Source organism: Pan troglodytes, chromosome 9 (assembly GCF_028858775.2).
Source record: "Pan troglodytes isolate AG18354 chromosome 9, NHGRI_mPanTro3-v2.0_pri, whole genome shotgun sequence".
Taxonomy (NCBI): Eukaryota; Metazoa; Chordata; class Mammalia; order Primates; family Hominidae; genus Pan; species Pan troglodytes.
Window position 1 is genome coordinate 122,193,530 of NC_072407.2, and position 21,750 is coordinate 122,215,279.

A 21,750-nucleotide genomic window follows, 5' to 3' on the forward strand; every position below is an offset into this window, starting at 1 on the left:
CTCTGGAAGAGAGGAATGAAACTGTAGCCCCCCCAGACATGGAGGGGGTCCTGATATTCCTGCTATGAATTCCTGAGAGGACATCTTGTCCATGCCTCTCTCTTCTTTTGGAGACGTTTCAAACCCATCCCTGGAAAATGAGAGAAGCTGCTTTCTTAGAGACTTATTTTTTGTCTATTTTATATCTCTAAGAAAAACCAACCCCACGTTTTCTCTTGGCTGCCTTTTTTTTTTTTTTTTTTTTTGACAGAGTCTTGCTCTGTCGCCCAGGGTGGAGTACAGTGGCATGATGTCAGCTCACTGCAACCTCTGCCTCCGGGGTTCAAGCAATTCTCCTGCCTCAGCCTCCCGAATAGCTGGGATTATAGGTGTGTACCACCACACCCAGCTAATTTTTTGTATTTTTAGTAGAGACAGGGTTTCATCATGTTGGTCAGGCTGGTCTTGAACTCTTGACCTCATGATCCACCCTCCTCAGCCTCCCAGAGTGCTGGGATTACAGGCGTGAGCCACTGCGCCTGGCCTTGGCTGCCTATTCCTACAGGATGCCATCCTCAGTGCCTGGAAGTCCTTTCTTATCTCTCACCTAAGACCCTCATGCTGCTGCATAAGCCCATTACCTCTTGTTCTGCTTTTCTTTTTTTTTTTTGAGATGGAGTCTTGCTTCGTTGCCCAGGCTAGAGTGTAATGGCACGATCTCGGCTCACTGCAACCTCTGCCTCCCAGGTTTAAGTGATTCTCCTGCCTCAGCCTTCTCAGTAGCTGGAATTACAGGCACACCACCACCACGCCTGGCTAATTTTTGTATTTTTAGTAGGGACGGGGTTTCACCGTGTTGGCCAGGCTGGTCTCAAACTCCTGACCTCAAGTGATCTGCCTGCATCGGCCTCCCAAAGTGCTGGGATTACAGGCATGAGCCTCCGCACCCAGCCTTGTTCTGCCCTTCTCAGAGTGGCTCCCACCCCACCTTGTTTCTGCTTTCTGTGACAGGGAAATTAGTAAGTACTGATTCGCCACTCAGCCTGCAGACTGTGGCTCCATGTGCCAGAGATCGCAGAACAGCCTGTGGTGCCAGGAGTTGCTTCTCTGCCTCCAGCACTCAGAGAACCTTATCAAATAAAGCAGCCACAGCAGCAGCTCACATCCGTACCATGACTTACAACTACAGATACTTTCTCATCCGTAGATTCCCACGCCAACACCCAGGACTAGGGTAAGCAGAGGGGGCAGGATTGTATGGTTCAGATGAGCCGTGAGGAGTTGGCTAGCCCTGCCCGACACCATTCCCTCTTCCTCTTGGAGATCTCCTTAAGGAAATGGTCACCCCTCGACCCCAGCTGCCACCTTTGCAGCCCCCAGTAGAACTTGGACTCCTTTTCTGTTCAACGTAAGAGGGGAAAAAGGAGGGGGAGCCTGGTGTGGGAGGCATCCATAAGCCATCTTTTACCACCCAGAGTTCCCTTAGTTTATGAGTGGTCATTCTTTAGAGCACTGCTTCTCAAACAGTCTGGGAGGAGGACCAGTGTTTATATTTCCAGCCTGTCACAGACATGCACCCAGACCTACTGTGCCCGACAGCCTGCAGCTTGCACTTACCATGCGTACTCAACAGCACCAAATGGCTCACACCCAATTCAGCTGGAGGGCCCACTGATGGAGTGCTTGGATGTGCTATTAACATTTTTAATTTTTTTTTTTTTTTTTTGAGATGGAGTCTCACTCTGTCACCCAGGCTGGAGTGCAGTGGCACAGTCTTGGCTCACTGCAACCTCCACCTCCCGGGTTCAAGCGATTCTCCTGCCTCAGCCTCCCATGTAGCTGGGACTACAGGCATGTGCCACCATGCCTGGCTAATTTTTGTATTTTTAGTGGAGACGGAGTTTCACCATGTTGGCCAGGCTGGTCTCGAACCCCGACCTCAGGTGATCCACCCACCTCGGCCTCCCGAAGTGCTAGGATTACAGGTATGAGCCACCGCACCCAGCCAACATTTCTAAGTTCTTATACTCACTCTTTGTCCGTAGCTGGTCCTGGACCTCCACAGTGCACAGACCAGCTTTGGTCGTTGCGGGGACTTTCTACCTAAAGATGGTGGTAGGAAGACTGGGAGTCAACGTGGAGAACCAGGGACAGAGGACATAAGACAATGGTAGCTGTCTGGGCGCGGTGGCTCATGCCTTGTGGTGCACTACCTTAGTGGAGTTTGCGTTGTGTATTAGAAAGTCTCTTTCCTGTGGCCTCCGTGAGCAATGGCTCCACCTGACCCTGGGTACATCTTCGTATGACCTCCTTACCATTCCTCTCACTCCCTCCCTGCAGATGTTGGGGGATGATGATGGGAGACCCAGCAGGAGAGGGAGGTCCCAGTCTGTCCTTTGCTGACCGGGGTGGCATGACACCCACCTACCCTGCAGACTGGAAGACTGAGCAGCATCCAGAGACTCAGGCCACTGCAGCTTTCTGAGCCTCAGCCCTTCACTAAGGCACCCAAAATTGCAGACTCCCCCAGCCCCAAGCTGGGAGTAAATCCTTTATGTACCTTGGGTTCACCTTCCTCCCCCAGAAACGATTAGGGCAATGAACACCTGAGTGTGGAAAAGTGCTGAAAAAGTGGAGGAAGAATTTAGAAAGAAATGAGCATTCAAATTAGACAAGTCTTAGGGCCTTGAAGAGCAGCCAGAACCCAGGCAACTGACATGCAGCTACAGTCTGTCCCAACCCAGCCCCCAAGCACCCGCATAGACAAGCAGACATACACTTCAGACCCCAGAGTGGGGGGTGCACCTAGAGGCAGTCTCTTTTCTGGTCGAGGTTGCTCTTTCAAGGCAGAATTGGGTGCTTGAGGAAGTTTGTGAAACTACAGGAGGGGCAGAGGAGATGACAAGTTGGAGTTTGGGGCCAGCATTTGTTATGGGTCTGTGGAGACCACTTCCCCCCGGAAGGGCTTGCACAGGACGACCCACTCCTAGGACTGTCTAGGAGGTGAAGAAGTGGAAAGGGGGAAAAGCAGGAGCCCTTCCTCTCATCCCCACTCCTCATAGGCTTTGGTTTGGAGGAAGAGGGCCAGAGTCAAGCTGAGAGTACTTAAAAGGAAAGCGGCATGAGGTCACCCCAACAGGGGCTTCTGGGGTTCTCCCACATTGGAGCCTGGGGGTCTGGCAGGACAGGGCAGGATGTGTGACCAGAGCCCTCATAAGTGGCTGGGTTTCATTCCTATGGGCTTCAGACACCAAGAGTTCAAAGTGCCCACCTGGCCTCTCCCTGGACTGGTGAGCTTGCTGGTGGGCACTCCTGGGGTAACAGCAGATCCCTGGGAGACTCAGGAAGGGCAGGCCTTTGTGCCAAGCCAGGAGCATGGGAAACAGCTGCAGGCATCTCCCAAAAGCATCAGTGCTGTTGTTGACTCAAAAAATAATAGGTGTTCATTTGCATGGCATTTTACATACAGCTTCCACACACTGCCTTTCATCTCCTACCACTGGCACCACCAAAGCCCCCCATGTGTCTCCTTTCCTGCCTGCCACCTCTGGGGGCCTCATGGTCTCCCCCAGACTCCCGGTCTTCCCCACCACAGCCTAGCCCACCCTTGGCTTAGCCCAGCCAGAAAAACCAGCGGTTGGCCTTGCCTGGGTGTGCCCAGTCCAAGTTTGTATGAGAGGTGTGGGCAGGTAGGCTGGCATATCTGGACCCCACTGGGCACCTCAGCTGGGGAAACTCCACCTGCCCCAGTAGGGGGCTTGCCTTCCCTTCAGCTGCTTGGGCTGGAAAAAGGAACGAAAAATCGAAGCCGGGGAGCCCAGAGAGGTGCGGAAAGGAGAGGAAACTGGGTGGTTGCTATGACGATGGGGTCTCGGCGCCCAATTTGCATAGGGCGATGATTTCCATACTGCAGGGTGAATTTCCATATCCCTGCCTCAAAGCCTGTTGCGGTGGGGAGGGGGAGAGGTCATTTGAAATTCAAATGAGGATGATTAAGGTTTTCTTGAGGAGGGAAGTGTGGACAAAAGGGGTTAAGCCTGCTGGCAAATGTCAGCTCCAGGGCTCCAGGTTATCAAAGGGAGGTGTGTACTTGACTGGCTCCCTTCCCACCCCATCTCCACGGGACCCTGGAGAGCTGGGGGTGGTTGGAGGAGTCGGCGCTGGGCTGGGTGTTATAACTTCTGCCTCACAGGAGAGCCGGCTGGGTCTCCGTCCCTTCCTGCACCTGGGCTCCATTTAGCCCCTCGGTGTCCTGAGGACATCTGAGTTCATGGGAAGGACCACTGCGTGAATTCTGGGGCTGGGTTCATGCCTTCCTCCCTCTAGTGACCTTGGACTGATCATCTCAGGTTGTCCCTCAGCGAGACTGGGGAATAATCCCTGCACTTTCTTGTTTGGCAGAGGAGGTGTGAGGACAGATGGATTCTGGACTCATCTTTATCACAAACTTGCAAACTCACCTGAGTTACCGTCCCTCTTTCGGCTGGAGTTTGTGCATAAGACGAAGGGTCTGAATCTGAGGGTCTCTAAAACAACTTCCAGCTCTGAGATGCTGGGGTCTGTGAACACACTCTAACCCTTTTCACACATCAGTTAGTATTTGTAAGGCTCTTTGAGCAGTGTGAATTGCTGCACCCCTAAGTGTCTCTGATGTGTTGAGAAGGGCTCCTCTGCTCTGACTTTGGGGTAGTTACTTAAAGGCTATCTGCTCAGTTTCTTCCTTTATAAAACAGGATTAATGATAGTCCCTACCTCATAGTGCTGCTGTGAGGATTACACAAGTCAACATTTGTAAAGCACTTAGAAGAGCCCCTGCCAGATGATAATGCTATTTGCTATTATTAGTATCAGCAGAACAAAGTGTCCAAGTGGTGGGTGCTGTGACCACCAGCCACTCCAGGGAGCCTCAGTGAGAAATATGGCCTGTTTCCCAGGAAGGCTTGCCTATACATTCACTCGTGGTCAGCACACTGTCGTGTCCACACACGTCCAGGACTCTCGAGTTGGAAGCATGCTTCAGTGACTGTCACCCCACAAGAAGCCCACTCTGCCACCCAGGGAGATGCATCTGTCACATTAACCCACTGCGGGCTCCTCATGTTGATCCTAACTCAAGTTTGTCTTTGCTTCTTAGGAAGTAGGAACATGGCAGGAAGAAGGGGAGGGAGCTGGTGGAAGCACCCCCTCCTCCCAGGACCCAGTGCTAAGAGATGGTGCAGATTCACGGAGACTAGATGTTGTAGTTCCAGAAGATCTAAAAGTCTTTTTTTCCCATAGAGTTTCTGCAGCAACTTCATATGAGGTTTCATTTGGAGATAACATGGTGTAGTATGGACAGCCTTTGCTGGTAGACAGATGTGGGTTTCAGTCTCTACTCAGTGATTTATTAATCAGTAACCTTAGGCAAGGTAATTAACCATTCTGAGCCTCAAGTTTCCTCATCTGTAAAATGGGGATAATAAGAACACCCACTCACAGGGTAGTTGTGAGGATTAAATACTGTCCTGTGTATAAAATGTTTACTACAAAGCTTGGTGCGTAGTAAATGCTCAATAAATGTCAGCTACTAATTAATCCTTATTATTTGAAAACAGTGTTCTGCTGCCAAAGTGTTGGAAAATTCTCTGATCTTGCCCTATTTTCCTATTTTATAGGGGAGGAGACTGGGGTCAGAGAAGGGGGATGATTTTCCCAAGGTCACAGCGGGAGTTCAAGACCCACGTTTCCTTAGGACCCTTTCCCTGCCCCAGAAACAGGTCCTCTGTCCTTTGCTTTGGTTTTGTTCCTTTCTGCTATTTTGTTCTTTCCTTGGACAGAGCTTCCCCTCTGCCTACCACCCTTCCCTCAGAAGTGGCCCGGCACCACGTGACCTGCTCCTGCCACATCTCGGGGTCACCATACCCTTCGATTCTCACTTTCAGGGGCTCTCTGTGACCCTGGCCTGGGGTCCCGTGGCTCTAGCCTCTCACTGGCTCCTCCACAAGGGTTTTTGCTCTGTTCTCAGGGCCTCTGAGTGCACCTTTCCCCTGCACTCCAGCCCTGGGGACACCACTCCAGAGAGGAGGGGAGAGTGTGACCCTGGCAGCGTCACACCACGTCATGGAAAGGACATGGCATCTCCACTCTCTGACAAGCCCTGACCCCTCTGAGCCTCACTTTGCTCAGTGGTAACACAGGATTTCTGTAATTCCGGCCCTGCAGACCTCACAGGCACGGTGAGGATCAAACAAGAAATGGACATGGAAGTGTGCTGCATAATGAAGGAACAAGTGCATTTGAGCCAGGCATTTTGGTGCAAATGAACCATGCATTTTGGTGGCCAGCACATGGACCTTGGAGCCAGAACTTGGAGCTCTGAGTTCTTTCTCTCCAGCTCTGGAGCAAATGACCTTGGGCAAGTTACATAACCTCTTCCAGCCTCAGTTTCCTTATGCGTAAGATGTATTGTGAGGAATGAATGAAATGAGAGTCTATCTGTAGCAGTTTTCAAGTGTGAGTTGCTTTACAAATGTGAGATAGCATCTCTAGGTGTGAGCTTTCTCACTCCACATGCGCCCCTCTGAGCTGCACTAAGCACATCTTTGTGACCACGTGAGAGCCAGCGCCCAGCTGAATCTTGCACCTCTGGTAGCTCCCCCTGCTCTTTCGCTCTCTACCCCTTCTCACCCCCACTTTCCTCACCCTGGGGGAGAGGACTAGGAAAGAGCCCCTTGGACTCTTACTAACCTTAAACCTCTCTGAGCCCCTTCCTCTGGCAAGGCTGGGGTAAGGCTGGAGCGGTGCTGGTCTGGAATCAGTGTTTAAAGAACTCCATGGGCTGTCATGAACATAGTCAAGTCTGGGCATTGGAGCTCAGAGATTTTGTCCCTGCATTGCCATTTGCTGGTCGCATGACTTTTAGCACATGGCTTGTCCTTTCTGGGACTCAGTTTCCTTACCTGTAAATGGTGGGTCCAGAACAAGGAGGCTCTGGTTCCTCTCTAGCACAAAAAAGCTCGGATAGAAAAATAGCGTCTGGGTGGGGCGTTTCTGTGAGATGTGTTTTTGGGTGCAACTAGAACAGAGCTCTTATTTAACTTCCTTTGAAGTTGGACTTTTACTATTTTTCCAAGGCTGGGGGATTATGAGTCAAGGTTTTGATTGGGAACTTGGATCTTTTGGCCCCGTTCCTTGCAGCAGTGGCCTGAGTGCCTGGACACTTTTTTCTGAAACCTGGTGCCGTCTGCTCAGGGTGCTCCTTCTGCTTAGTCCTGACCATGCTGCCACTTTTGCCCCTGGCTCTATGACTGCAGCATCAGTGTGTGGCCAACAGGGGATGGGGTTGAGGCAGGGATCTCCTGTTGCATGGGAAGCCCAGAGGGCCCCATCTCAGATGAGAAGAAATGTGGGTTGTATTTCCTAACGAACAAGGAGACCTTGCTGAGGAACCTTCCCTTTCTCAAAAAATGACATGAAAAATTGCAGTGGGAAGCTGAGGGGATGCTGGGCTCCTCTGTAGCAAAGGTGGGTGCAGCAGAGCTCCTCTGTCCCCTGTGGCATGGCCCTAGCCTCCTGGTATCTGTGGGACCGGCCTGGAGAGCAGGCTTCAGGGTTTGATTTCATGACTGTGCATTTGAAGGAAAGTCATCAGAATGCCCTATAGGCCACGTCACAAGGAAGCCCTGAGGTTGGTGATGTTGACTCTTCTCTGGGTAGAGAGGTATGAGCTTTAAACCATGAAAACTCCCCAATCCACAGACTGTCAGGGGTAGAGAGAACCTGACAGATCATCCAATCTTGGAGTAGCAAGTGAGTGTCTTCAGGAGCACTAATTCTGGTCACCTCTAGTGGTCAGTGAGCCCTGAGTTTAGGAAAGAAAAAGGGAAAGCCAGGATCCATTAGTGATGTCTGCCCTGGGCATGGCTTGCACACACGCGGTGTCTTTGCATTTGCTATCCACACCCTGGCTTGACCCAGGACTCTCAGCTAGTGGAGAAATAAGACTCAGACCTCCCAACTCCTAAACCAGTGCTCTTCCCACAGTCCCTCATGGCGCCTCCTGGGTCCTATTCTTCAGGTGGCTTCAAGGATTGCTTTCAGGCTTCTCCTGGATATTTCCTCACTCCTAAGAAGGAGGTGGCAGGAATGGAGACAGCAATTTTTGTTTTAATATAATGTTTAGAGGAAGTTGAAGGCTACGGAGATTAAGCCACTTGCCAAAGTTGAGCATGAAACAGCCTCCAAAGTGACCCTAGAACCCAGTTTACTGTGCGTTTTCTGGACAGAACTCTGACCATTAGGCCACACTTCCCAGTTCCTTGGATGAATCTCAAGTACCAAAAAAGGTAGGCATAATGTCTGGGGGCATCCTGGAAAAAACTTGTTTTGGGCTGGTTTAAATGACCACGCTGGAAGCTTCTCCATTTGTTCTGGTGGCTGGCTGCTGAGGAGCGCTTCCAAGGTCCCAGTAGCTTAATGGTTGCTCTCCCAGGAAATGCCAGCAAGGTGCTAGTGTCACTAGAAGTCTTACTGGGTTATACTGGAAAGTAGAGCTGGTGAGAAGAGAACCAGAGATGGGAGAGGCTCGGCCCCATTGCCGAATGTTCTCTCCATTGTTTACCAGGCAGAAGTGAAAAATCCTGCTTGAACAGTTCTCCGGCTTCCACCTCCCTCACCCAGAGAATTGCTCCCCAGGCAAACTCACATCCCAGGGCTGCCAAAGCTATGCAAATCAGCCTTCTAGCCTGGGCTGTTGGCTCATCTTGGAGGTGGGAAAGCAGGACCCTCCTAGGGGCCCCACGCCTAGCTCCTGGTGTTAGGGGCTTGGCCAGGGAGCTCAGGTCACTGTTGGTGGGCATCCACGGTGTCCACGGATGCCAAGGGGAGGAGAGGTGGAGGCGGAGGCTGCTTTTGACACTGGGCACCTCCTCCATTAGGATCCTTGGACTTTCCTCTGCAGCACTTCATTGGGTATTATGGCCGTCTTGGCCTAAGGAGATTGTATTGGAATCCTGGGGCTCCCCAGAATTTTAGTGTGCCTTTTACTCTCTTGATCACTTAATTCAAATTCTGTGGACCTAGATGTTCTCATGTTTAACCCAAATCCCTCCAACTGCAGCTTGGCTTCTCACTGGGAGCTGTTTGGTGGAGATGCACAGTCCTGGGCACTGTGTGGGAGCAGGGATATGCTGGCGTTGGGGGGTTAAGTTGGGTCTTCGATGAGTCCTCAGACATTCTCCAAGTTTGAGATGCCAGAACCTCGCATGGTGACTCATGCCTGTAATCCCAGCACTTTGGGATGCCGAGGCAGGAGGATTGCTTGAGCTCAGGAGTTCCAGGTTAGCTTGGACAACATAGTGAGACCCTGTCTTTACAATTTTTTTTTTAAGTTAGTCAGTTGTGGTAGCACACCTGTGGTCCTACCTACTGGAAAGGCTGAGGTGGGAGGATTGCTTGAGCCGGGGAGGTCAAGGCTGCAGTGAGCCATGATTGCACCACTGCACTCCAGCCTGGATGACAGAGTGAGACATTCTCTCAAAAAAACAGAAAAGATTCCAAGAATGGAGTCTTGCCAGAGTGGGAAGAAAACAGTGCTTTGGGGTTGGAGACATGGTTTTTTTGTTGTTGTTTTGTGTGTGTGTGTTTTGTTTGTTTGTTTGTTTGTTTTTTTGCCTCCCCCTGAGGATCATTCCCCACATACCTGCATGCTTTAAAAGCTCTTTCACTTTGTGCAATCACTTACCCTTGTTCGGTCTCAGGCTCAGTTTCCTCACCTGTAAAATGAGGTGAATAATAAAACCACATCTTCCCAAAGGCCTGGATGATCTCCTGCATTCCCTCCCAGCCTTATGAGCCAGGGTTCCTGGGCATATGCCCTCTCCTACTTTCTTGCCATTGAGGCCTCCTGGCCCAGAGATTCCCAGGGGTCCATGAGAACCAAAAGAGGCCTGGAGAGATCCCAGCTGTTGGCCCTTCCTGCTTGGCACAGATCTCATCCATTTGCTCCCAAGACATCCAGACAGGGAATTCTGGCACTTCCTTTGTGAGCCCTTTCTGCCCTACCCCTCCCTTCTGTGTACTTAATCTTTTATTTGTATACAGAACCAACAGGACCCAGGGAAATGGTGAAGAGAGTTCTTTGGTCCTCCCTGTGCCTCTCTTTGCAGATGCTGTAGACAGTGACAAGATTCTGGGAGGGGAAGAAAAAGTCCTGGTACGTTTCAATCAAATGCATTGAATCCTAAGACTTCAGCAGATGGAGGGAATTTGGGAGGTCACTTGAGATCCACTTTGACGCTATCAAATTGACTCATCAATTCAAACATCAGTTCTGTAACAGCCCTGAAATAAGCAGCCTCCGCTTGAATATTCCTGAGGATGGGGAGCTCTGTGACGCTGCAGGTTTCACTGTGGACAGGTACACTTTTTACAGAGTTCTTCCTTATGCTGAAAGGAGGCCTGCTTCCCCACAGCTTCTACCATTGTTCTGCTCTTTGGAGCTGTAGGTTAAGCCTGCTTCACTTCCAGGCCAGTATATGGGGAGGAAGGAAAAGTCCACTGACATTTATTTCAGCACTGACTGCACCAGGCACAGGGCCAGGTGCTTTCAAATGTTCCCTCAATGAACCTTTTCAACTTTTATTTTGAAAAATTTCAGACATACAGAAAAAGGAAAAGAAACTTCAATGAACAGCCACATATCCATCATCTGGATTCAATAATGAACATTTCGCCATATTTGCTTCATCTATTTTTCTGAAGTATTTTATTTATACATTTATTTTCAATATCTTTTTATTTTGGACATTTTTAAACAAACACAAAAGGAGAGACTAATACAATGAGCCCCCATGCACTCATCACCCCTTCTCAGCAACCATCAAATTCTTGCCATTCTCGTTACTGGAATATTTTCTTTTAAATTACAGGCATTATAACATTTCAGTCCTAAATAAGGGAATATGCATCTCTAAAACATGAAGACATTTTCCTTCTTAAGCACAATATCATTATCACACAAAACAAAATGAATCCCTCATTTAATTCTCACAGCAATTTTGATGGTAAAGTATCTTAAAATATGCACACGCATTTTTAATTGCTTTATGTATCAGCTATGATTATTTCTATTCTTGGTTCCAGTTTGAGGTTGGTTGTTGGTATTGCTGAAAGCAGTCTTCATGAGGTTCCACCTTGTAGCAGATGATCTTAAAAGTGGAGCATATCTTTGCGCAATTGGACTGCTTTAGCTGACTATCCAATATGAAGTAGAAAAGCGGATTTCCAGTTTACATTATTTGTCAAAATAGAATTCCCTAATAAAACTTTTGGTTGGCTTTTTTATATTTTTCTATCATGGTAAAAAATGCATAACATAAAATTTACTGTCTTAACCATTTCTTTTCTTATTTATTTATGTATTTATTTATGTATTTATGTATTTATTTATTTATTTATTTATTTTTTGAGATGGAGTCTCACTCTGTTGCCCAGGCTGCAGGGCAGTGGCACAATCTTGGTTCACTGCAAACTCTGCCTCCTGGGTTCAAGCAATTCTCCTGCCTCAGCATCCTGAGTAGCTGAGATTACAGGCATGTGCCACCACGCCCAGCTAATTTTTGTATTTTTAGTAGAGACGTGGTTTCACCATGTTGATCAGGCTGGTCTCGAACTCCTGACCTTGTGATCTGCCCACCCTGGCATCCCAAAGTGCTGGGATTACAGGCGTGACCCACCGCGCCCAGCCTACCATCTTAACCATTTCTAAGCATACAGTTCCACCTCCCCATCTTTGATTTTATATAGTTGATTTTTTTAGCCTAAATATGGGACTTTGTATTTATTCCTGTTACATTTTATCTTGTTGGTTTGGGTCTCCTGTTAGAGCCTACCAAATATTTTCTAATCCTGATTCTGTGGTCTACTTTTATGTATTGCTTTCTGCTCTCTGCTTCGAATCACTTCCAGATTTGATCCGCATCTATCTTCTTTATTAGCCTAAGCTGTTGATTAAGGTCTAAAACCATACTCAATTTTTTTCTGCGTCACTCAATGCGTTGGAGTTATCGGAAAAACTGTGTGAGTTTGGTAGTTAAGAAATCTGAGCTGTTGTCCTGGTTCAGGTTCTCTGAGGCTATGTGTGGCCTCAGGAAGGTGTTTTCCCCTCCGAGGTTAGACTTTGGTGTTGGACTCTGAAAATAATGCTGCTGGCCATATGTGTTCTGTCCTGTTCTGGTTTTTCTGCAGCGGCAGCCATCTTCCAAAGACGGAGCCAGGGCTTGGAAATAGAACGTGTTCAGGTTTCTGTGGATGGGGATGCCTGTGGTTTCTTAGGTCTGAATAGGAGATTAGTTTATGTCATAGTTTCTCAGTGATTTGGATCTGTCAAACATATGATCCTTCAGTACCTACTGTTTTAGACACTTGGGGCATAAAGATGAGCAAGATACAATAACCCTGGCCTCTGGGACCTCACAATCTCATGAGGGAAACAGACACATAAGCCACTGACTCTAAAAAACATGGTATGTGCTATAAGGGATAAGAGCTGGGCGCAATGGCTCATGCTTATAATCCCAGAACTTTGGGAGGCTGAGGCTTGAGGCCCAGAGTTCAACACCAGCCTAGGTAACATGATAAGACCTCATACACACACACACACACACACACACACACACACACACACACACACACAATTAGCTGAGCATGGTGGCACATGCCTCTAGTCCCAGCTACTCTGGAGGCTGAGCTAGGAGGATTGCTTGAGCCCAGGAGGCAGAGGTTGCAGTAAGCTGAGATCGCACCACTGCACTCCAGCCTGGAAAAGAGGGTGAGACCCTGTCAATGAATGAATGAATGATGCAGAAACACAGAGGAGGAAATCCTTTGTTTTGCTTTGGATAAGCTTCTTGGAGAATGACTTTTAAGTTGGGTCTTGAAGGGTGAGTATTTTCTAGGTAGAAGAGGAGGAGAGAAGGGCCTTTCAGAGGGAGCAGCATATGCAAAGTCCGCAACACAAGATCAGACTCCACCTTTTGGGGGGGTGGTCTAGGGTGTCTGGAACCCAGCTCTGCAGTTTAGAAGCCTAGCCATCAGCTTATCTCACTCAATTCTCACTGTATTCCTGGGAAAGGAATGAAACAAGAATCATGACCTTGTTTTACCACTGAGATATCAGGAGGTCCCTGCTTTGACCAAGTTCACATAGCTTGGTGGTGATGGAGCTCAGGCTCGAACCTCAGTCCTCTGACTTCCAGTCCAGGACTCTTTCTAAGCATACCCTGCTGCTCCTCCACACAGCATCTTACAGGAGTAGAAAAGTTTCTGGTGATCGTGGACCAGTTTTTAACACAATATAATCATTGCATCTCTTCCTTTCTCTGGGAAAGAGGAGTACCTTCAGTACTGTTTCAAAGATGAATAAATTTAAGCATTGCAGGAATGACTGGCCAGTTGCCTTAATCTGGAGCATTGGGGCCACAGCAGAGCCCCCGTGACCTAAATCACCATCTGCAGTTCCCAGGTACCACCTTCCATGCCTTCCTGTAGGCTGGGTGGGGAGAGCTGCTCCATGGAACAAGTCCAGTGACCACGGAAGGAAAGCAGGAACAAGCATGGCAGTAAAATGAGGGCTGCGGTGGTTCCTCTTCAGCCAGATCTGGAGGGAAAATCAACAGCATCACCAGATATGAACCTAATACCTCCAGTAGACTGTGTCCCTATGTCTCGGCCTAGACACATGGGCTCGGAGACATGAGGGAGGCCATGTCTCCCAAGAGCTGTCTTACCTGAGTGCCAAAGGCTGAGCCATGTGCCACTCGCTGCCCTCCTGTAGCGCTAGGGGCCAGTCTCCCGGGAGGCCATGGCTGGCCCCTGCACTCTAATCCTGCCCTTCATTGTGCCTGGGAACAAGGAAAATGAGAGATACCACAGCAGATAAGAATGAATTTGATGAGAAGGGGAAACTCCATCATCAGGCTCCAAGTGGAGCAGATGCATCCTCAGGGTGAGATGCCTCTTGAGAAGGGGGCCACGGCCAAACTTCCGGGCAACAGAAATGGTTGATTGTATTGGTCATTTTCAAATTAATCTCTGAATTGTGCTTACACACCTTTTTCATGTTATGGGTCTCACTAACAACATCATAATGGCATTCACAGAAATCAAAAGTGAAGACATTTTTTAATTGTCCACAAACCTGATGACCCTCTCCAAGTCAAACTGTTATACAATGCTATTTTTCTCACTTTCTAGGTCTCATTCAAATGCATATTGTCTCCTTTCTTGAAAGCCCCTCTCCTCTTACACTCCAGGGCAGCACACTTACCCGGTCTTTCTTCCATTTGCCTGCCCACTCTTTCTCAGTCTCTTTTGCTGGTGCCTCCTCATCATCCAAACTTGACCCTTTTTTCTTCCTCATCTAGGCTCAGTTCCTTTGTGACCTCACTGGGTCCTGCGGCTTTAGCTACCACGTATAAGCTGAGGGCTACACAATTGATGCCTCCTGACCGAACACTTCTCCTGAGTCAAACTCATTTCCCCACCTCTTCTGGGATATCTAATTGGCCTCTCAAACCTTGCATGTCGAAAGCATAACTCTTGAGTTCTTCCCCAAGTCACCCCTTCGCAGTGAGTGGCACCACCACAGCTTCACCGAGGAAGCCCAGACCCTAGGAATCATCCTGGATTCCTTTCTTTCCCCTGCCCTCCACATCCCCGCATCAGCCAGCCCTGTCAGCTGTCCATTTAAGTACATCCTGGCCCTGCTCACTGCATCCACTGCCACCATCCTATCCAGCCCGCTGCCCTCCCACTTGGGCTATTGCAGCAGCCTCCCAGTTGATCTCCCTTCCTCCTCTCTTACCCCTGCAGGTGTAAAGGCTTAAGTCAGATCATGTTACTCCTCTGCTCGGAACTCTCAGATTGACCCATCCTCCTTGGATTGAAAATTGCAGTCTTCATCATGACCCAACCAGCAGATCCCATGCCAACTCTCCATCACTACTCTCTCCAGCCATACTGACCTCATTATTGTCCCTCAGCGTGCAAGCCTGTTCTTGCCTCAGGACCCAGTCTTTCCATCGGAAATGATCTTTCCTCAGGACTTCGAAAGACTGGGTCCTCACTTTGTTCAGAGAAAATGTCACCTCCCTTGAGTGGCCCTCCCAGGTCATCCTGTTTCTGATCAGCCTCAGATACTCTCTACTGCCTTACAGTGCCTTCTTGTTCTCCACAGTAATTATCTGTAAATGAAAGCACAGTGCATTTTTGTTTGCTTAGTTCTTTCTTATGTCTTCTCAACTAGAAAAGAAACTCCATGAGGCCAGTGACTTCCTTCTTCTCCAATATTGTATCCCCAGTGCCTGGAACAGCACCTTGCACATAGACTGTGCTTAGTAAATACTTGTTGAATTAATGAATGTGTTCTTTTGTCAAGTCTTTGAACATTACTCCTTATTAACCCAATGTTACAACATCACAATGTCACAAAGGGATTTTTTTTTTAAGAGAAAAGCAATTTTACCTTCATCTACCCCTTTCAACACGCTATTGCGGCTGTGGGTCCTTCCTGTCTTTAGCTCCCTTAGCAGATCTCTTTTTTTTTTTTTTTTTTTCTAGACAGAGTTTCACTCTGTCACCCAGGCTGGAGTGCAGTCATGCGATCTCGGCTCACTGCAACCTCCGCCTCCCGGGTTCAAGAGATTCTCCTGCCTCAGCCTCCCGAATAGCTGGGACTACAGGTGCCCATCACCATGCCTGGCTAATTTTTGTATTTTTAGTAGAGGTGGGGTTTCACCATATTGGCCAGGCTGGTCTCAAACTCCTGACCTCAAATGATAGACCCACCTGGGATTACAGGCTTGAGCCACTGCACCCAGCTCCCCTAGCAGATCTGATATATCATCATAGCTGATCTCAAAACCAGGCTTTGCTCAGAGATCATTTTGCATCTCACCTCTTCCTCTTTCTCGGGACCCCACCTGCTCTTCATCCTCTGCTGCCACCTTGCCAGCCCACCTGCTCTCAGAGATGCGTCATGACCTCATGACCACACAGGAAAGGGCTGCACTTGCCCATGGTTGTTTAGGACACAGCTGAGGAAAAGGGGTTAAAGCTCCAGGGAATTCTCTTAGACCCCATTCATTCATCTCTCAGGTGTTTCTTGAGCCTCTTATCCATGTTAGGAACTGTGGTCATTTTGTGGCCACTGAGGACAAAAAAAAAATGGGTGTCACTGTCCAGCTGTCAAGGAATTCATAGACTAGCAGAAGAGGGAAACATACAAAGAGGGAGTGACACAATGAGTGCCACGCAACCAGCAGAGAGGCCTCCCGGATTCCAGAGGGGAGAGGGACTAACTCCATGCGAGGGAGCAGTGCATGGAGGCACGGTAACGTGAGCGTGTGTGTTAGGACGCAAGTGAGTACTTTGTGTGGCTGGAGCTCAGGGTACCTGGGAGAAAAAGTAAGGTAGGATTGTGAGTGGCATAAGAGCAGAAAAGGTAGGCAGGAGACAGGACATGTGGGGAATTCCATGTTGTGTCAAGGAATCTGACTTTATTCCAAAGCTATTTTGAGAGTTTTGAATTTGTTTACTCATTCATTCAACCAATGTATTTTGAGCTCCTACTATATATATATATATACATATACATATTATATATGCATATTATGTTTAGGACACAGCTGAGGAAAAGGAGTTAAAACAGGGAATTCTGTTAGACCCCATTCATTCATCTCTCAGGTGTTTCTTGAGCCTCTTATCCATGTTAGGAACTGTGGTCATTTTGTGGCCATTGAGGACAAAAAAAATGGGTGTCACTGTCCAGCTCTCAAGGAATATATATATGCATATATATATAGCATATTGTATATGCATATTAATATATATGCATATGCTGCATAGTGCTGGGCTCTGAGGGTACCGTATTTAATAAATAATTATTTTCCTTGATGTTATAGAACCAATAATACAGGAGACCCAAAGGAAGGTTGTGCGGCAGCTCCAGTCCTGGAGAGCTATGTGAATAGGAAAAGCAATTTTCCTATTCACATAGCAAAAGAGTGAAAATGATTCTGCTAACAATAGGTATAAGTTTAAGCAAATCATGGTATATCCATATAATATAATATTATGTAACCATTAAAAATGATACTTATAAGCATAGAAGCATTTATGATGTTCCTTAATAGCATAGGAGAAATATTTATGATGCTCACTGGAAAAAGTGGGATAAAAGTCTATACAGAGTGGTATATATCCATGAAGAGAAACAATTATAAATAATATCATAAAATATACAAAAATATTAATTATGACGTCCTCTCGGTAGGGTGATTTTTCCACTACTTTAGACTTTTTCTGAACCAAAAAGCTTTGCTTTTCTTCCTCTTATGTATGTATTTATTTATTTATTTTGAGACAGGGTCTCATTCTGTTGCCCAGGCTGGAGTGCAGTGGCACAATCAGGGCTCACTGCAGCCTCTACCTCCTGGGCTCAAGTGATCCTCCTGCCTCCACCCGCTGAGTAGCTGGGACTACAGGCATGTGTCATTATGCCTGGCTAATTTTTTTGTATTTTTAGTAGCAATGGGGTCTCACTGTGTTGCTCAGCCTGGCTCAAACTCCTGAGCTCAAGTGATCCTTCTGCCTCAGCCTCCCAAAGTGCTGGGATTACAGGCATGAGCCACCGTTTCCAGCCACCAAAAGACATTTCTTTTAAGCACATATTTACTTTTTCAGCCCAACATTTATGGTAAAAGTTGAGGGTGAGAAAAAACAAGAAAGACAGCTGTCTAGCTGACATACTTTAGGTGTCATCTCTCCTGGAGGGCTGGGCTAGTAGCATGACTTCTGTCCTAGGGAGTCCTTTGGGATCCATGCTGGTCTCTTCTTGGTCCCTTGGTCCCTGGAGGGATGTAGCAGCTGCCATCTGAGGGGGAAGCCCGGGCATAGAAGCATGCGGTGGAGTGAGCTCTCCAGTTGGCATGGCCAGCTGTCCTCCCCACAGACTCTGATTTGCTGTGTGACCTCAGATGATTCAGCCTCCCCTCCAAGGTGACCCTTTACCCAGCTATCACCACCCTGGAGGAGACTTTCCAAAGGCGTTTCCAGGAAACAGGTCGAGGAGGAGGATCCCAACCACAAGCGAAGCAGGTGCTCTTTTTCAAAATAGAGCCACACGCCTCTCAACATCCTAGTTTTTTTTCTAACCTTCAGCTCTTCCAAACCTGCTACCAACTAATATACATATATTTTTATCTTTTCTAGGAAATGATCGAAATGGCCTAGATTTCAACAGGCAGGTAAGAACTTGGGTCAGAAAGAAACGTTTATTCTATAAAATTTGGGCATCACCTATACTGTCTGGTATGGAGGAAGACAAGATTAAGTACAATTTGGGGGTGTTTATTCACAAACCCCAACCTTTCAGGATCAAAGGACCTTGAGCCCAACCTCCCACCCCAACCCATGAGCCAATGTTGGGGTCTCTTCAGTACTCTCTCAGAAAAGGGCTAACAAATGGAGCACCTGTTTAGGGTAAACTTTATGCCAGATGTGGTCCAGAAATCTAAGACAAGAGCTCTTTTCCTGTCAATGCTTAGCCTGAGTTGCCTCTTGGGTGGGTGTTTGCATGAATTGACTGTGTACAGAGGAATTTATGGAGCCACAAAGGATGAGGTGCCTGGGTTGCCACAGAGAATTCCTGATTTAAAGGAAGAAGCTAGAGAACGTAACGTAACAGGAAACAGATAGGCAGAAAGAGCTCAAAAAAGAGCAGGTAACCAGGCTCGGGGGCAATGTAGACATGCACCTGGTGCTTTGCAAGGAAACCAAGTTGAATGAGGTTAGACTTAGTTAGGAAGGGCTTTGGGCAGAAGAAGGTGGTGTTGGAAAGACTGCAGGACAGATAGATGTGGATGTGTAAAGAGAAGGGGGAAGCCGAGGGAGAGGACTTGCCCTTGAGGTTGGAGGCTGATGGGAAGATGGCGGGGTGGGAGGTAGGACAGGGTGTGATGTCAGAAGCAGATGGCGGGAGTGGGAGAATTTGTTGGGAGGAGAAAGGCTAAGCTGGAGCCAAGCAGGGAGCAATAATGGGGAGTCCTAGAGTGAGGGAGAGGGGTAAGAATTAAACACAAACTTAGAAAGCCTGGGTTTTCGTCCCATTTCTGCCACTAACTAGGTGTATAACCTTAATCAAGTTATTTAATATTTTTGGTCTGAGTTTTCTCAACTGAAAAATTAATTTATTCCATAAATTTGGCAGTGGGGGAGTACTTGCACTATGCCAGATATGGGAACACAAAATTAGGACATGGTCTCTGCCTTGAAGGAGCTCAAAGTCTAGTATAAGGACAGGGTGGAATGTCTATAGAGAGAGGGAGAGGGACAGACTTACTCTTAAGTGAATAATTATAATACAGCCTCATTTATGTTTTACTAGAGGTATGGAAAAAGTGTAAAATCAAATAGAAATAGGAACACTGAATTCTTCCCAGGAGCTCAGAGCAGACATCATGGATGAGGTGATATCTGAGTCTGTCTCTGAAGGATGAGTAGGAAGTTTTAGTCAGAGAAGGGTGACGTAGAAAGGGAGATGGCAAGAAGGAAGGAAAAGGGCTGCATTGGGTAATCACTAGGATTCCTCCCCTAGATTCTGCTATCCTGAGTCCAGATCTAGATGGAAGTCTAGAATGGGGGCTGGAGATCAAAGGCAGACAAGGTTCTTCTCCTCCTTTATCTGCAGAGTGATATGAAGTCACTGTTTTGTTTTTAAGACAGGCTATCACTCTGTTGCCTAGGCTGGAGTGCAGTGGTGTAATCACAGCTCACTGCAGCCTTGACTTCTGGGGCTCAACCAATCCTCCCACCTCAGCCTCCCAAGCAGCTGGGATCACAGGCATGCACCACCACGCTTGGCTAATTTTCTGTATTTTTTGTAGAGATGGGGTTTTGCCACCTTGCCCAGGCTGGTCTTGAATTCCTGGGCTCAAGCAATCCTCCCTCCTCAGCCTGCCAAAGTGCTGGGATTACAGGCATGACCCACAGTGCCTGGCCTGAAGTCACTATTAACATTTCCTAAAAGGCTGCTGATTCTGGGTACATTCTTCACAGTCAGAGAGAAGAATAATGTTGAGTCCTAAGCCAACACCTTTTAGGCAGGCAAATTCTGCAGTTTTATTCATCAGGAAGGCTGGGGAGTTTGCTAACAAATGAAAGCCAACTACCCTCTCTTTACACCTGAGAACTAAAACAGAGATAGGCTTCAATTAAAGAGAGATCTAGGTTAGCTACAGAGAGGAAGGACTTCCAGCCAATGCAGTTTATTAAAAACTACCAAGGGAGGGAAACTGTAGAGTCAGCATCTCACTCAAGGTCTTTAAATGTGAGACAGGTTCTTACCTCAGAGATAGTTTGGCCAGGTTTGCTTCAAGGGCAGGAAAATGGAGGAGATGCCCAAGGATTCTGTGATCCTGATGGATTCTCTGATCCTGATCCTAAACAGGTTGGGATGTGTCTTGGGCCCTGTGCTTTCTGCCCTGAGGACTCAGGATTCCCCAGCCCAGGGCCCACCTCTCCTGGCCCCAGCCCCTTGGGACAAGATGCATGGGGAGGAGCCTCTTCCATACCGAGACACGGCAAGGCCAGCCTTGCCGGGAGGTGGCCAGCTTCACAGGCCCCATGGGCTTGGCGGCCCATGTGATTTGTTGGAAGCTTGAGACACACTAGTGCTGGAGAGAAGGATGAGAGCAGCCCCTCTGACCCTGGGAGGCCCCTGACCCTTGGAACATCTTTGTAGTATGGTTTCCCCACACGGTGGCTGCTGCTGGGAGTGGGCCTTGCTGGAGTTTGTTTCCCTTGGATGAGCCTTGTGGGGTGGGTTGTCCCCTCCCTCTTCTGGGAGGGGTTTGGATTCTCATCACTGACAAGAACAGACACGACAGATCTTTCCTTTAAAGAGGGTGGAGGGAATTTTGGAGGAAGAGACACTCTGCCCGGTCACGTTCATTTACACACTCAGGCTGGAGCTCTCCTCCGCTCACACTCACACCAGCTCACCTGCAGGTCAGTGGGTGGGCACCCAGGACTTCCCAGGCCCCTGCTTGAGGGTCACACCCTCACACTTCACAGCAAGGGAAGCAAACTAAAACTTGCTAACCGCCAGGCTCGGGGCAAGGCGCTTCTGGCACTGTATCTCCTTTAATTCTCACTCTAAACCAATGAGGTAGGTGATACAATCCTAATTTCATAAGTGAGAAAACTGCCTCCCAGGCAGCCCCGCCTTTTTCAGAGAAGGATTTGAGAGATTAAATAACCTGATGAAGTTCACACAATTGGTTGACAGGCTGAGCCAGGATTTGAACCCATATCTCTTTGACTCCAGAGCCCATTTTTCCCATGAGGCCTTGCTGCACCTGCCCTGCTCCCTGTATCCACACACCATCCCTGGGGAGAGGCCTGGGAGCCAGAGATTGAGTGTGACCTCACCATGACTAACTGGGAGGAAATGGGAGGTAGAGGGAGTAGGGAGGGGAAGAAAGAATGGTTGTGTAGGAGCAGCCTCTGCATCTGACACAGACAAGGGGTTGGCAGACACAGGGGAGCAGAGAAAGAGCCACTGCCCTGGGTGAAGCTCCTGTTGCAAGGCCCCAGGCCAGTTGGTGCAGCCAGATTCTGGGTGAACCACAGTCCTGAAGTTGCATGAGCAACGAATGCTCGTGGCTCATCGGGAAGTTTCCACACTGAGCCTGTTAACTTCCTGGTCCCAGGAAGGCAGACTGAGTCTGTCTG

General features: G+C 48.2%; 1 protein-coding gene and 1 long non-coding RNA gene across 2 annotated transcripts in view; one reads left to right on the forward strand and one right to left on the reverse strand.

Annotated features, from left to right (window-relative positions):
- Positions 1-21,750, forward strand: part of POU2F3 (POU class 2 homeobox 3) — an 81,540-nt gene that overhangs the window by 12,577 nt on the left and 47,213 nt on the right. Inside the window, exon 3 of the mRNA XM_054661799.2 lies at positions 18,229-18,263. Within this exon, the coding sequence (XP_054517774.2) occupies positions 18,229-18,263 (35 nt within the window). The remainder of the gene's footprint in view (positions 1-18,228; positions 18,264-21,750) is intronic.
- LOC129136486 (uncharacterized) lies at positions 12,826-13,944 on the reverse strand. The gene is made up of 2 exons (XR_008538167.2): positions 13,746-13,944; positions 12,826-13,615 (listed from the first exon to the last, which is right to left on the reverse strand). It is a non-coding gene; the product is annotated as an uncharacterized LOC129136486 (long non-coding RNA).